A 12,615-nucleotide genomic window follows, 5' to 3' on the forward strand; every position below is an offset into this window, starting at 1 on the left:
GGCCCGGAGGGGTGTGACTTGTCACTTCAAGACGACGACGTAGAGAGCCTAGTTTGGTTGGTGGTGCTGTATTTAATCGTTGGAGATTTCTTGTTCTTGAGTGTTTTTTTTTTTTTTTCAAATAAAAAAATTGCAACTGATTTTAACTTAGCTGTCTCCTCCTGGGTACCAACAAAAAAGATGGATAAATCTTGGCAAGTCTTTGTCATTTCCAGTTGATAACACGTTAAGTAATTAGCAATAAGATACGGGGTAATTCACATGCGTTCATGATTGTGATTGGAGGATTGACATATGGAACTGCATTAAGCCGCATTGCTTTTTCAGTTGAATTTGTGTAAAAAAATACAAATTTTTTACCATATCTAAATTAGTTGTTATAATTACCACACAAAAATGTGATTAATTAGCATGATTTAACAACTTCCAGCGTTCTTTTGGTTTATGATTGTGAATATAATTTGAAAACTTTCCAAACCATGGAGAGTTTCAATGATCAAATTCATTACTAATACTGAAAAACAAACAAGTCCAAAGGAAAAGAAAAGGAGAGACGACGCAACGCAACGCGATGTGACAAGACAAAACAAGACAAAGCCTACCGACAAAAAATCAAAAGAAGAAGAAAGGACAAAGCTCCTAATGGTCGGCCTTAGGCTAAAGAGAATAATAATATTCTTATGATATTTGTATACTACATTCTTATATTACCTTATGTGGCATATGAAGTAGACAACACATCAATTAAAATTAATTTAATATATTCTTTTCTTTTATGATTTATTGACACTTTTTAATTGATATAGTTGTCCACTTCATTTGTCATATAAGGTGGTATGAAAATATGGAATAAAAATGTGGTGAGTGTAGCATTACTCGTTTAAAAATGATTGATCAGTCCAGTCATTTTCTGATTTGGTCCCTTGGTTTTAAAAATAAAAAGAATTCAACATATGCAGCTAGCTTCTTAATTTGTTCCACCTCTATTGCAATTTACAACATCCCAACGTGTAATATTTGTATGTTCCGAGTAGTTAGTGTCAGGGACGGACCCATGACATGTACAACATGGGCTATAGCCTAGTTGAGTTTTTTTTTTCTTATTCCTTTCTTCTAGTTAGTGTTAATGTTGAGCCCATTTAGAGCATCCACAATGAGTTCTCTAAACCACAACCTTAGACAAATTTTAAGGAGGATTTGGAAAAATACATCTCAACCATGCTCCATATCTACCTCCTAAAATAGGGAGACATCTAGAAGCTCCTAAATCTGAGGAGAGAGAAAGTACTCCTAGTGGTTCCCTATAATTTAATGTTGTTTTATTTAATAAGTGTTTCAAACATTTAATTAATATTTATTATTTTTTATATTATTTTTTAATAGAGATTGACCAATTAAAAAAGAGAGATAACATTTATGACTCCCTAAATTAGAGAGCATGGTTGGAGTTTAAATTTTATAGAGAGCTCTTAAAATAACTTTAATATGTTTTTAGCTAAAATTTAACTCAAAAATAGAGAGCATGACTGTGAATGCTCTTAGAGCATCCACAATGATGCTCTCTATTTTTTAGCTAAAATTTGGCTAAGAATATAAGAAAGCTATTTTAAGAGCTCTCTAAAAAATTTCAACTCCAACCATGCTCTCTAATTTAGGGAGTCATAAATGTTATCTCTCTTTTTTATTGGTCAATCTCTATTTAAAAATAATATAAAAAATAATAAATATTAATTAAAGGTTTGAAACACTTATTAAATAAAGCAACATTAAATTATAGGGAGCCACTAGGAGTCCTTTCTCTCTCCTCAGATTTAGGAAACTCTAGAGGACTCCTATTTTAGGAGGTGAATAGGAGCGCGGTTGGAGTTATATTTTTACGATTCCTCCTAAAATTTGTCTAAGGAAGTGGTTTAGGGAGCCCATTGTAGATGCTCTTAGAGCATAAATATCAATTGAACTAATTGGATAATAGTAGTCATACCTCTGGGTGTCGTGCGTGTCTATTTGACTCTACCTTGTGATGATAAATTTTCTTGTTTGATTTTTCTTTTCTCTTAATTCATTTTTGTTCATCATGGTAGAGCTGGCATTATTGGTGTAAAATAGGCCTTTAAAACAAATAAAATAAAAATGATAGTTCTTAAATTAAATTTATATATATTTATGATTAATTTCATAAGCCTCAAGCCGAGCCTAAAATCTAACAGTTCAATAAGGTAAATTTAGCCAACTCCATTTTGAAATCCTAAGTCCGTCCCTGGTTAGTATACGATCTAACATACATTAGACATATGAAAATATTTTTCAATACACATATGTATATTGAATGGTATACCGATCAACTTGTGTACCTAAAACATACAAAAATTTATCAATCCCAACACCGTGCTTTGAATTGTGAAAGCAAACTTTTGAGTATTAATTCAGGTGAAAACCAAGTTTGTTCCCGTGGCTTAAATTTTGGTCAATAATATGTACATATTTCACGATCGAGTAACATTTCTTTTTGGATTGAAGTGACGCGTCGTACATGTTGAGTAAGCAACATATGCATGAGGCCAACAATTAATAAATAGGGTTATCTGGTAAAGAAAGTCACAGTTATTTTTAATATAGTAAATTTGGCTTACACCCTTCAAATTCAATTTGCCGTACCTAAAACCCTTCACTTTTTGTTCCTATAAATAATACCCAATTTGTATAAGTAAAAACCCATGACTAGGATCCAACTCAGCAAGTTACCTAATTAAGCATAAAATCTGATTTATTGTACTTTTCAGATTCCAAAAATACCCCCAACTAAGCCATTATTGCATTTTGTATATTAATGTAGGAATCAATATGAAAACAGTTTTTAATTGGATTGTATATAATGACAGATGTTGAATTTGGAAAGATCTTCAAATGGTTATAATGGATGTAGGAATTAATTTTGAAACATTTTTAAAAAAATTTAACAATAAATTCAAATTTAGGTAATCGGTTTGTTTAATAAAATGTTTATGTTATTTTCTTTTTATGAATTATACATGACTAATAATCCACTTTATAATTGTTTATGAATAAAACTGTACATACTAATTATGTTGAAAAAATAATGTACCTATTACTTGTTTGTTTTATGAAAAACATAATTTACCTAGTAATGAAAAGTGTACATAATTATCTATTCCAAATAATGTACCTATACACATTTACAGGTATATTGTAAAATAATTTACTTGTGGGTAAATAATGTACCTATATTTTATATAAATTATTGTGTACCTATTTTTAATTATGAAAAATATACGCAATTACAAAGTAACTGACTTTGTTTTTTTTTTGGTAAATAATATACCTATATTTTATATGTATATATTTATATTATATTTTTCATAGGTACATTATTGGATATGTAATTTACAGATTTTTTGTTTGTTTGTAATTTTAGGGGGCGAGATGTGAGAGAGAATGACAACTAAAAGAAATGGGGTGATTGATATGCTATTAATAGGGAGTATATTAATTACAATTATGGCAGTTAATGAAATGCTTGAAATAAATTATAAATAAAATATGAAGTTTAGTGGCAATGATGTAAAAACATAGAAATACTACGACCTCTTATATCCTATTAGTCATTTAAATTTGAAATTGGGTTTTACACATAGATTTATAGAGTGATAGGTATATGTCTAGAAAATAGAAAATGTAGGGATCTATATTGGACAAGCCCTTTTTAATAACCAGATTACTATATCAATGAATGCAAAGTTTGCAACTATGCAAGACAAACAAATGGCGGTGGAGACAAATAAAGACAGCAGCAAATTGCCGCAAACCCTAATCTTCAACTCCAAAAACAAGGGTCTCCCACCCTTGGATATACCATAACTAAGTTGTCTCTCGAGTGCCACCTTTTCTTTCAATGTTCTGATAAGCCAAATCTAAATTTATTTGTCCCTTTGAAGACACCCTGGCATTCCTTTTATTATGTACCTTCATACCCACATAATATTAATTAATGTTGTCTCTAGCCAACATTCCTCTATCTATCTATATATATACACAACCAACATGTACAACTTCTATTTCAAAAGTCGGCTAGCTACAGAGTACAAAATATATATACTATTCTAATTAAATTTTAAACTCTCCTAGAGTTTAGGGTTTGAAACCCGAAGACCTGAGTTCGAATCCCTCCATTCTTGTACGAGAGGATATTCTAAACTCTGAGTGATGGATAGGGTTATGGCAGCGACCTTCCCAACCGTTGACAAATGCACGTCAAACGGCCGCGAAAAACACATGGTGGTTGCCGACATGGACGGAACTTTGCTTAGAGGGAGAAGCTCCTTCCCTTACTTTGCCCTCATTGCCTTTGAGGTTGGTGGGATTTTAAGGCTACTTTTCTTGCTCTTGGTTACACCATTAGCTGGACTTCTCTATTACTTTATCTCAGAATCTTCTGGGATCCAAGTTCTCATCTTTGCAACGTTTGCTGGTGTGAGGGTTTCCGAGATTGAGTCTGTGGCCAGGGCTGTGCTGCCTAAGTTTTATTCGAGCGATTTGCACCCTGAGTCTTGGCGTGTGCTGTCTGCATGTGAGAAGAGATGTATTCTTACTGCAAATCCGAGGATTATGGTGGAGCCGTTTTTGAAGGATTTTCTTGGATTCGACACGGTTTTGGGGACTGAAATTGCAACTTATAAGGGTAAGGCTACTGGGTTTGTTTGCCTACCTGGTGTTCTTGTGGGGAAGAAGAAAGCAGATGCTCTTAAAAAGGCTTTTGGAGATGTCCAGCCAGAGATTGGGCTTGGTGATAGGCACACTGACATTCCTTTCATGAAACTTTGCAAGGTTTGACACTTTTCATTTATGCTATTCAATTGTATATTTCTTTGATAGGCACACTAATGTACATATTTGCTTACCGGCCCTCTTTTACAACCTAAATTCATAATGTTTTGAACGAATTCTTTCTAGCACAATCAATTCTAAATGTGAGATTGTGATACGATAAATAATATTAGCACTAATACCAGAGATACTAGCTTTTAGATACCAACATTAACTTATATAATAATCTCTTATTTGACGTGAATAAATAAGGTCTAATGTGGTCATAAAATAAAAATAAATGAAATACTGTCACATCAATTAGTGTCCGAAAATTAATGTAATAAATTAATATCTAATGTATTACACTTATTAGATACTGTAAATTGATAACCGAATTACTTTATTTTACAATAATATAGAAGATTTAAACCCGAACATGTATATATGAACTTAATGAATATTGTTGCAGGAGGGTTACATGGTGCCAGCCGAACCAGAAGTGGAAGCAGTAACAAATGACAAGCTCCCAAAACCCATCATCTTCCACGACGGCCGCCTCGTCTTAAAGCCAACCCCTCTCATGGCCCTCCTAACCCTCCTCTGGCTCCCCGTCGGCTTCTTCCTCGCCTGCCTCCGAATCTCAGCGGGGGCTCTCCTCCCCATGCCACTCGTCTACTACGCCTTCTGGGCACTCGGCGTCCGCGTCACCGTCAAGGGCACCCCACCTCCGCCGCCCAAAAAATCCACTGGCCAATCCGGCGTCCTCTTCATCTGCTCCCACCGCACCCTCCTCGACCCAATCTTCCTCTCCACCGCCCTCGGCCGCCCCATCCCCGCGGTCACCTACTCCGTCTCCCGCCTCTCCGAGTTCATCTCCCCCATCAAAACCGTCCGCCTCAGCCGCGACCGGGCGAGGGATGCCTCCATGATCAAGAAGCTTCTAGAAGAAGGCGACCTGGCGATCTGCCCGGAGGGCACCACGTGTCGGGAGCCATTTCTACTGAGATTCTCCGCTCTGTTCGCGGAGCTGACGGACGAGCTGGTCCCGGTGGCGATGGTGAATAGAATGAGCATGTTTCACGGGACGACGGCGCGTGGGTGGAAGGGTATGGACCCGTTTTACTTCTTCATGAACCCGAGCCCGGCTTATGAAGTCACGTTTTTGAACAAGTTGCCGGCAGAGCTGACTTGTGGGTCCGGGAAGTCGAGCCATGACGTGGCGAATTATATCCAGAGGGTTATAGCGGCCAGCCTCTCGTATGAATACACCGGGTTTACCAGAAAAGATAAGTACCGGGCACTTGCCGGAAATGACGGGACTGTCGTTGAGAAACCGTTGCTCCAACCCAACAAAGTCATGGGATGCTAGGCCACCTCGGCTGATGGTTTTACTCTTACTAGCTTTTTACTGTTACTAGTCTAGTTATTGTTTTTTTCACTGCAAAAATATATATGTCATTGATCAGGTAAAAGACCAGGTGCCTGGGTAATTATTCACTTTTTCATTTAGTCAGTCAAATATGTAGAAATAAATGACAAGGAAAAAGAGAATGTGTAGTGTAAGTGTACCAAGAAGAAATTACGTATTTGTATTTTCCTATTGTTTGTTTGGAATAATCACCATTAGTGGAATTTTGCTTTTAGTTTTATTTTCATTTTTGGGCAAGGTTTAAGGAATTGTTTTGAAAAATAAACAAAATTAAAAAGAGCAAATATGGATTATGCCCCATGCACCCGAGTTCGAACCCCCTCCCCTCCGTATATTAAAATAGTTAGAATATCACTCTTGTCAACATATCAATATATAAAAGAAAAAGGAGAAAAGGAAATGGAAAAGGAATATAGTAAATAAATAAGTGAAGATTCAACGGCTATGATAGATTCATTTCAATTGGGCGAATGGATGGTTGGGATAGATCCAAAACAAACCAAGCGAGTCCTACGTGTTTCTAACGGGTTGCAAAAGCATGTCGTTTGCCCGCCTGTGTCTCCTCCCTCCCTCCCTCTCGCAAGCTCTCTCTCTCTCTCTCTCTCTCTCTCTCTCTCTGATAAAAAATGAAATCATATTCAGATTGAGCTAGACTTGTTGTTGATGTTATAGATAAACAAAACGGCAGTGGAAGAATATAGAATTGAAAATCAAAATGGACTCGACGACGATCTCGCATCTTTCGAAAGGATCAATATCGTCAAGTATAGGAGACTCGTGGGAGCTTGAAGGAACTCTGCCTCTCAGCGATAGGCTTAAGGCCTTCAAGACCTCTCAGTTCGACCCAGATTCCTATATCACCCACAAATGCCACACCATGAGTGAGAAGGTCAGAGAACCGCAACCCCTCTCCCTCTCCCTCTCTCTCTCTCTCTCTCTCTCTCTCTCTACATGCCGCTCCTGATTGTATGATATGTTTGCTTCTTTCGTAATTTTCATGGGTTCGGGTCTGTAAAACCAAATTATGAAAAGGGTGGTCAGTGGTTGCAGAGTTCTTGAGAACAATCCATGCAAATACATGTGATTTTCTAGAATCAGGCAAACAAAATCTGGTTGTGTTTTTATAATTTTACGCTTAATTTGTTGTTAGTATTTAGTTCTAGTGATGCATGGTGAAGAATTTTACTGGAATTTGTAATATAATATAGGCATTGATGATGGTTTTAGGAGATAAAGCACCTCTGTTCTTACCTCGTTGAGCTGAAGAAGGCATCTGCAGAGGAAATGCGTAAGAGTGTGTATGCTAATTATTCAGCATTTATTCGGTGAGCGCCATTCATTCTCTTCCTATTCTTCTAATTATTCAGCCTGGATTATAATTTTCTTTGGTGCATATATTACTATTTATATTGGTTCGTTTGCAGTACATCTAAGGAGATCTCTGACCTTGAGGGACAGCTCCTTTCAATGAGAAATCTTCTATCTACTCAGGCAGCTTTGGTTCATGGGTTATCTGAAGGAATTCGGGTTGATTCGTTGTCTGCTGGCTATGAAGATTTCACCAACGAGGACACATCGGTTGAAAATAGGGAACTTTCCGAGATAGAGAATTGGTTAGGGGAATTTCAGGACACCCTTGAAGTTCTATTGGCCGAAAGAAGAGTGGATGAAGCTTTGGTTGCCTTGGACGAAGGAGAACGTGTTATGGACCAAGCTAATGACAGGCATAAATTGAACCCAGCGGCATTCTTGTCAATGCAGATTACAATCACTGAACAGAGACAAAAATTGATTGATCAGCTTGCAGAGACTATGTGCCAACCTTCCACTCGCGTTGTTGAGCTTCGTTCAGCTGTTGTAGCTCTCAAAAAGCTCGGGGATGGTCCCCGTTCCCATACGTTGCTACTTAATGCTCACCGTCAAAAGTTGCAGTCCAATATGCAAGGCCTTAGCACAACTAGCACTTCATTTGGATTAGCATATATTGCTGCACTTTCACAACTTGTCTTCTCAAGCATTGCACAAGCAGCAAGCGATTCCTTGGCAGTTTTCAGTGAGGAGACTGCTTATACATCTGAGCTTGTTACTTGGGCAGTCAAACAGACGGAGGCTTTTGCTCATCTCCTAAAGAGGCATGTTCTAGCTTCATCAGCAGCTTCTGGAAGTATGAGAGTTGCTGCTGAGTGTGTTCATATATGCTTGGGACACTGTTCTTTGTTAGAAGCTCGTGGATTGTGCCTCTCTCCGGTTCTGTTGAGACTCTTTAGGCCCTTCCTTGAGCAGGCATTGAGCTCCAACTTAAAAAGAATTGAGCAGAGCAGTGCGGCATTAGCTGCTGCTGATGATTGGCTGCTTCTTTATCCACCCGTAGGTGCACGCCTTATGGGTTCAACTTCATCTCTTAATGCTGTGAGCGCATACCAGCCAAAGCTTTCAAGCAGTGCTCACAGATTCAATTCAATGGTTCAGGTGACCATTGATCTCACTTTTACTTCAGTACTTGTTCGGGAATTTCCAACTTCACAAAAACTAATTAATTAATGTTGCTAATAATATCTGCATTTAGGAACTTTTTGAGGATGTCGCGCCCCTCGACACCCTGCAGTTGGATGGTCCTGCATTAGAAGGTGTTTTACTAGCCTTTAACTCCTATGTCAATTTGCTGATGAATGCAGTACCTGGTTCAGTGGAGAATGAGGAGAACTTGGAAGGTTCAGGAAATAAACTCGTTAGGATGGCAGAGACAGAAGCCCAACAGTTAGCTTTGCTAGCTAATGCATCATTGTTAGCAGATGAGCTACTCCCGCGTGCCGCTATGAAGCTTTTGCCCTTGCAGCAGGGTCAGCAGGCTAACAGAGCAATGGAAACCCCTAAGAGATCTTCAGACAGGGGAAACCGTGTTCCTGAGCCAAGCAGGGAATGGAAGAAGAGGCTTCAGCGTTCGGTTGAACAGTTGAGAGATAGCTTCTGCAGACTACATGCCCTTGATCTCATCTTCACAGAAGACGGTGACACACGTCTCAATGCACACATGTACACAACTATGGACGGAAATATAGACCCTGAATGGTTCCCATCTCCTATCCTTCAGGAATTTTTCGCTAAGTTGACAACATTAGCAAACCTTGCAACAGATATTTTTGTGGGAAGGGAAAGGTTTGCAACTATCCTATTAATGAGACTGACAGAGACTGTGATCCTCTGGCTTTCTGATGATCAGAATTTCTGGGCAGAAATAGAAGAGGGGCCAAAACCGTTAGGTCCTCTTGGCCTTCAACAGGTATATTTATTCGTATTCATTTGCTAAATGAATCTTTTGCTCTATCTATGTAATCTACGTTAACATTTTGTTTGATTTCCATGCAGTTCTATTTGGATATGGAGTTCGTGCTGCTATTTGCATCCCAAGGCCGATACCTTTCTCGGCATCTCCATCAAGTTATAAAGAACATTATCGGTCGAGCTATCGATGCAGTTACAGCTACTGGAGTTGATCCATACAGGTACAACAAGTAAAAGCTAAAATCTTAATTGAAAATGGCTTAAAGAAACAAAAAAGTTAAGAATGCTTGTTAATCAGAGAATATCAGCATTGCTCTTTATACCTTAATTCACATTCTTTTTCTTTTCTTGTTTTGGCAGTGTGCTGCCAGAGGATGACTGGTTTGCTGAAGTAGCACAAATAGCAATAAAGATGTTGACTGGAAAAGCCAACTTCTCAAACGTAGAACAAGATGTGACCAGCCCCACTCAATCGGTATCAGCAAAATCTGCATCATCCATCTATTCTCATGGAAGTGAGAGCAATTTTGCTCACCACTATAGAGAGTAGTAACATGCTGTTGACAAACTCATTTGTTGATAACAAGGATTTTGTCTTCAAATTTTACCCTCAATTAGAATCATCATTTCATGGTGATGATGAGTTCCATTTAGTAATTTCAAATTTTGGTTAGGAGTGAGAAAGAGCAGTGGAGTTGGTGCTTGGTATTTTAACAGAAAGCAAAAAAGAAGAGAGATTTCTGCCACTTTTCAGATTAATTGGATGTATAATATTTTGATCCTTTTGACTTCTTTAAACAATAAGCATGGCTATCACGTGCATGCTTTTTTTTTTAATTGCTTTGGTGAGACCATCATGTGCAGACACAAACATGCTTTTGAGCAGTAAAACCTGTAAAGGGAAAAAGAAGACAAAAAAAGAGAGCACAATCGATATCTTTGACCAACTCTAGTTATATAACTTGTTTTCTAACCCAGAAAAAAACAGAGAAAATCAAATCCAACACACTCAACGCGCTTTCTCAAAATCACATTTCCTTCTGTGCAAACAAAATGACAATTGAGCTGCTGTGGGTTGTGCTCATCACCGTCTTAACATTTGGAGAGGCAAATCCAAGACTAAAAGAAGAATGCAACCCAAGTGACCTGAAAGGCCTAACCATTTTCAAGTCTGGAATTCATGTTGACACTTCAGGCCGGCTGGCAAAGTGGGTTGGTGGCAATTGTTGCAACTGGGAAGGCATTTCCTGTGAAAATAGGACTGGCAGAGTGGCAGAAATAAATCTATCTGCCTTCATTTCATCTGATGATTCTCCTTTCCAAGCCCAGATGGAAGGCTTGTTCTCTTCTTCAATTACCCTCCTAGCCTCTCTTCAAGTCCTAGATCTTGGTGGGCTCTCTGGTCTTTCTGGGACACTTCCAAAATCCATAGGTTTTCACCTCCCGGAGCTCAGAAGGCTCGTTCTTTATGGCAACAACCTCAGTGGAGCAATCCCAGAAAGCATTGGTAAGCTGTCAAAACTTGAAGAACTTGTGCTGCATGAGAATAAGTTTTCTGGGTCACTCCCATCAAGCCTCGGGAGGCTTAAGAATCTAAAGAGGCTAAGTTTATATTCAAATCGACTTTTAGGTCGCATGCCTGATTCGTTTACAAATTTGACAAGTTTGGTATATTTGGATCTTCATGACAATTCTCTAACTGGTCACATCCCACAGAGAATTGGTCAGTTGCAGGTCTTGGAAGAGCTTGATCTTTCAAGCAATTTCTTGGCTGGGAATCTTCCACCTTCATTGGCTAATTTAACTGCCATTTCAGTTATGTGCTTGGACACTAATTATCTTGAGGGACCAATTCCATTTCCATCAAGCTCTGCCCAAATGTCTTCTCTTAGGCTTTTAAGGCTGCATACTAATCATCTTACTGGGAAAATACCACCCACATTTGGAGATCTGGTCTCCCTCCAAAGATTTTCCCTAGCAAATAACAAGCTTGAGGGAGCAATCCCCTCTAGCTTTGGTAATTTATCAGCTTTGAGAGAGCTGTACCTTAATGGCAACCAATTTTCTGGTCAAATACCAAAATCAGTTGGTCAACTCTCCCAGCTTATACTCTTCAACATCTCTCATAACTTGATCCAAGGACCACTTCCTTCTGAGATGTCTTCCCTCCAAAATATTCAAGCGCTCGATCTGTCATTCAACCTTTTAAGCCTTTCCTCCTTCCCAAAATGGCTTGCGGAGCTGCCGTCCCTTTCTCGGATTTACTTGGCAGGATGTGGGATCCAGGGCAGCATTCCAGGGTTCTTGCGCTCGACTCCAAGTCCAATTCAGGAACTGGACTTATCAGCCAACAATCTTACTGGAAGCATTCCAACATGGCTTGGAGTTGGAAGCCTTGCTCAGCTCTACTTATTAAACCTGTCCAGGAACTCACTTGTTTCAAAGATCCCTGAGTCAGTTAAAAACTTACACGACTTGGGTGTGCTTGATCTCCATGGAAACAAGCTATCAGGCTCGATGAGCCGAGTTTTCGAGATAGGACAGGAGTTCCCAGATGGTTCACTAACATATCTTGATCTCTCTGATAACAAATTCTCCAGTGGAATGGGGCAAATTGGGGTAGGAGCTCAGCATGGCATTCAGCTTCTCAACTTATCAAACAACATTTTGCAAGGTAGATTTCCAACATCCATAGAGAGACTGAAGTTACTGCAAAGTCTGGATTTGAGTTCCAACAAGTTAGGCTTCAACTTGCCAGAGGCCTTGGCGAATTTAAGCATGTTAGAGACGCTAAAGTTGGAGAAAAACCGCTTTGCTGGTAAAATTCCAAATGGGTTTCTGAAATTGAGAAAGCTGAAGCAATTAGATTTATCAGACAATCTTTTAGTCGGGGAAATCCCAGTGGGTAAACCCTTGAGTGACTTTCCCCAGAGCTCTTACTCTGGAAACAGAGGCTTATGTGGAAAGCCTCTCGCTCCTTGTAAGCCTTCATGGTTTGGTTGATGTGTTTGAAAACTCATGAAGGCCTATCCACCTAAATAACTTTTACAATTAGTTCCAAATTCTTTGATTTATAAAAA

At 38.7% G+C, this 12,615-nt stretch overlaps 3 protein-coding genes across 4 annotated transcripts; all 3 read left to right on the plus strand.

Annotated features, from left to right (window-relative positions):
• Positions 1-4,188: 4,188 nt before the first annotated feature.
• LOC103321656 (glycerol-3-phosphate acyltransferase RAM2-like) lies at positions 4,189-6,467 on the plus strand. The gene is made up of 2 exons (XM_008223488.2): positions 4,189-4,842; positions 5,294-6,467. Exons 1-2 carry the CDS (start codon positions 4,222-4,224, stop codon positions 6,191-6,193), a joined length of 1,521 nt encoding a protein of 506 aa, XP_008221710.2. The 5' UTR covers positions 4,189-4,221; the 3' UTR covers positions 6,194-6,467.
• A 362-nt stretch (positions 6,468-6,829) lies between these two features.
• LOC103321709 (Vps51/Vps67 family (components of vesicular transport) protein) lies at positions 6,830-10,389 on the plus strand. Of its 2 annotated transcripts, none has more exons than XM_008223534.3 (6): positions 6,830-7,142; positions 7,481-7,578; positions 7,678-8,722; positions 8,820-9,533; positions 9,620-9,756; positions 9,896-10,389. In XM_008223534.3, the coding sequence occupies exons 1-6, from the start codon at positions 6,969-6,971 to the stop codon at positions 10,083-10,085; spliced, it is 2,358 nt and encodes a 785-aa protein (XP_008221756.2). In that variant the 5' UTR covers positions 6,830-6,968; the 3' UTR covers positions 10,086-10,389. The 2 variants fall into 2 exon arrangements, with proteins under 2 accessions (XP_008221756.2, XP_088900966.1); XM_089044840.1 differs by having other exon boundaries at positions 7,005-7,142; positions 7,462-7,578.
• A 127-nt stretch (positions 10,390-10,516) lies between these two features.
• On the plus strand, positions 10,517-12,597 carry LOC103321657 (uncharacterized). Its single transcript, XM_008223489.3, has one exon. The coding sequence runs from the start codon at positions 10,589-10,591 to the stop codon at positions 12,536-12,538; it is 1,950 nt and encodes a 649-aa protein (XP_008221711.2). The 5' UTR covers positions 10,517-10,588; the 3' UTR covers positions 12,539-12,597.
• Positions 12,598-12,615: the final 18 nt, after the last annotated feature.

Source organism: Prunus mume, linkage group LG2 (genome assembly GCF_029339155.1).
Source record: "Prunus mume cultivar Tortuosa linkage group LG2, ASM2933915v1, whole genome shotgun sequence".
Lineage (NCBI taxonomy): Eukaryota > Viridiplantae > Streptophyta > Magnoliopsida > Rosales > Rosaceae > Prunus > Prunus mume.

Excerpts from the sequence above, each read along its gene's own strand:
- LOC103321656 (XM_008223488.2), top strand. The coding sequence starts at position 4,222 with ATGGATAGGGTTATGGCAGCGACCTTCCCAACCGTTGACAAATGCACG. Across the intron at positions 4,843-5,293 it reads CTTTCATGAAACTTTGCAAG|GAGGGTTACATGGTGCCAGC; the intron begins GTTTGACACTTT and ends ATATTGTTGCAG.
- LOC103321709 (XM_008223534.3), top strand. The coding sequence starts at position 6,969 with ATGGACTCGACGACGATCTCGCATCTTTCGAAAGGATCAATATCGTCA. Across the intron at positions 7,579-7,677 it reads AATTATTCAGCATTTATTCG|TACATCTAAGGAGATCTCTG; the intron begins GTGAGCGCCATT and ends GTTCGTTTGCAG. Across the intron at positions 8,723-8,819 it reads GATTCAATTCAATGGTTCAG|GAACTTTTTGAGGATGTCGC; the intron begins GTGACCATTGAT and ends ATCTGCATTTAG.
- LOC103321657 (XM_008223489.3), top strand. The coding sequence starts at position 10,589 with ATGACAATTGAGCTGCTGTGGGTTGTGCTCATCACCGTCTTAACATTT.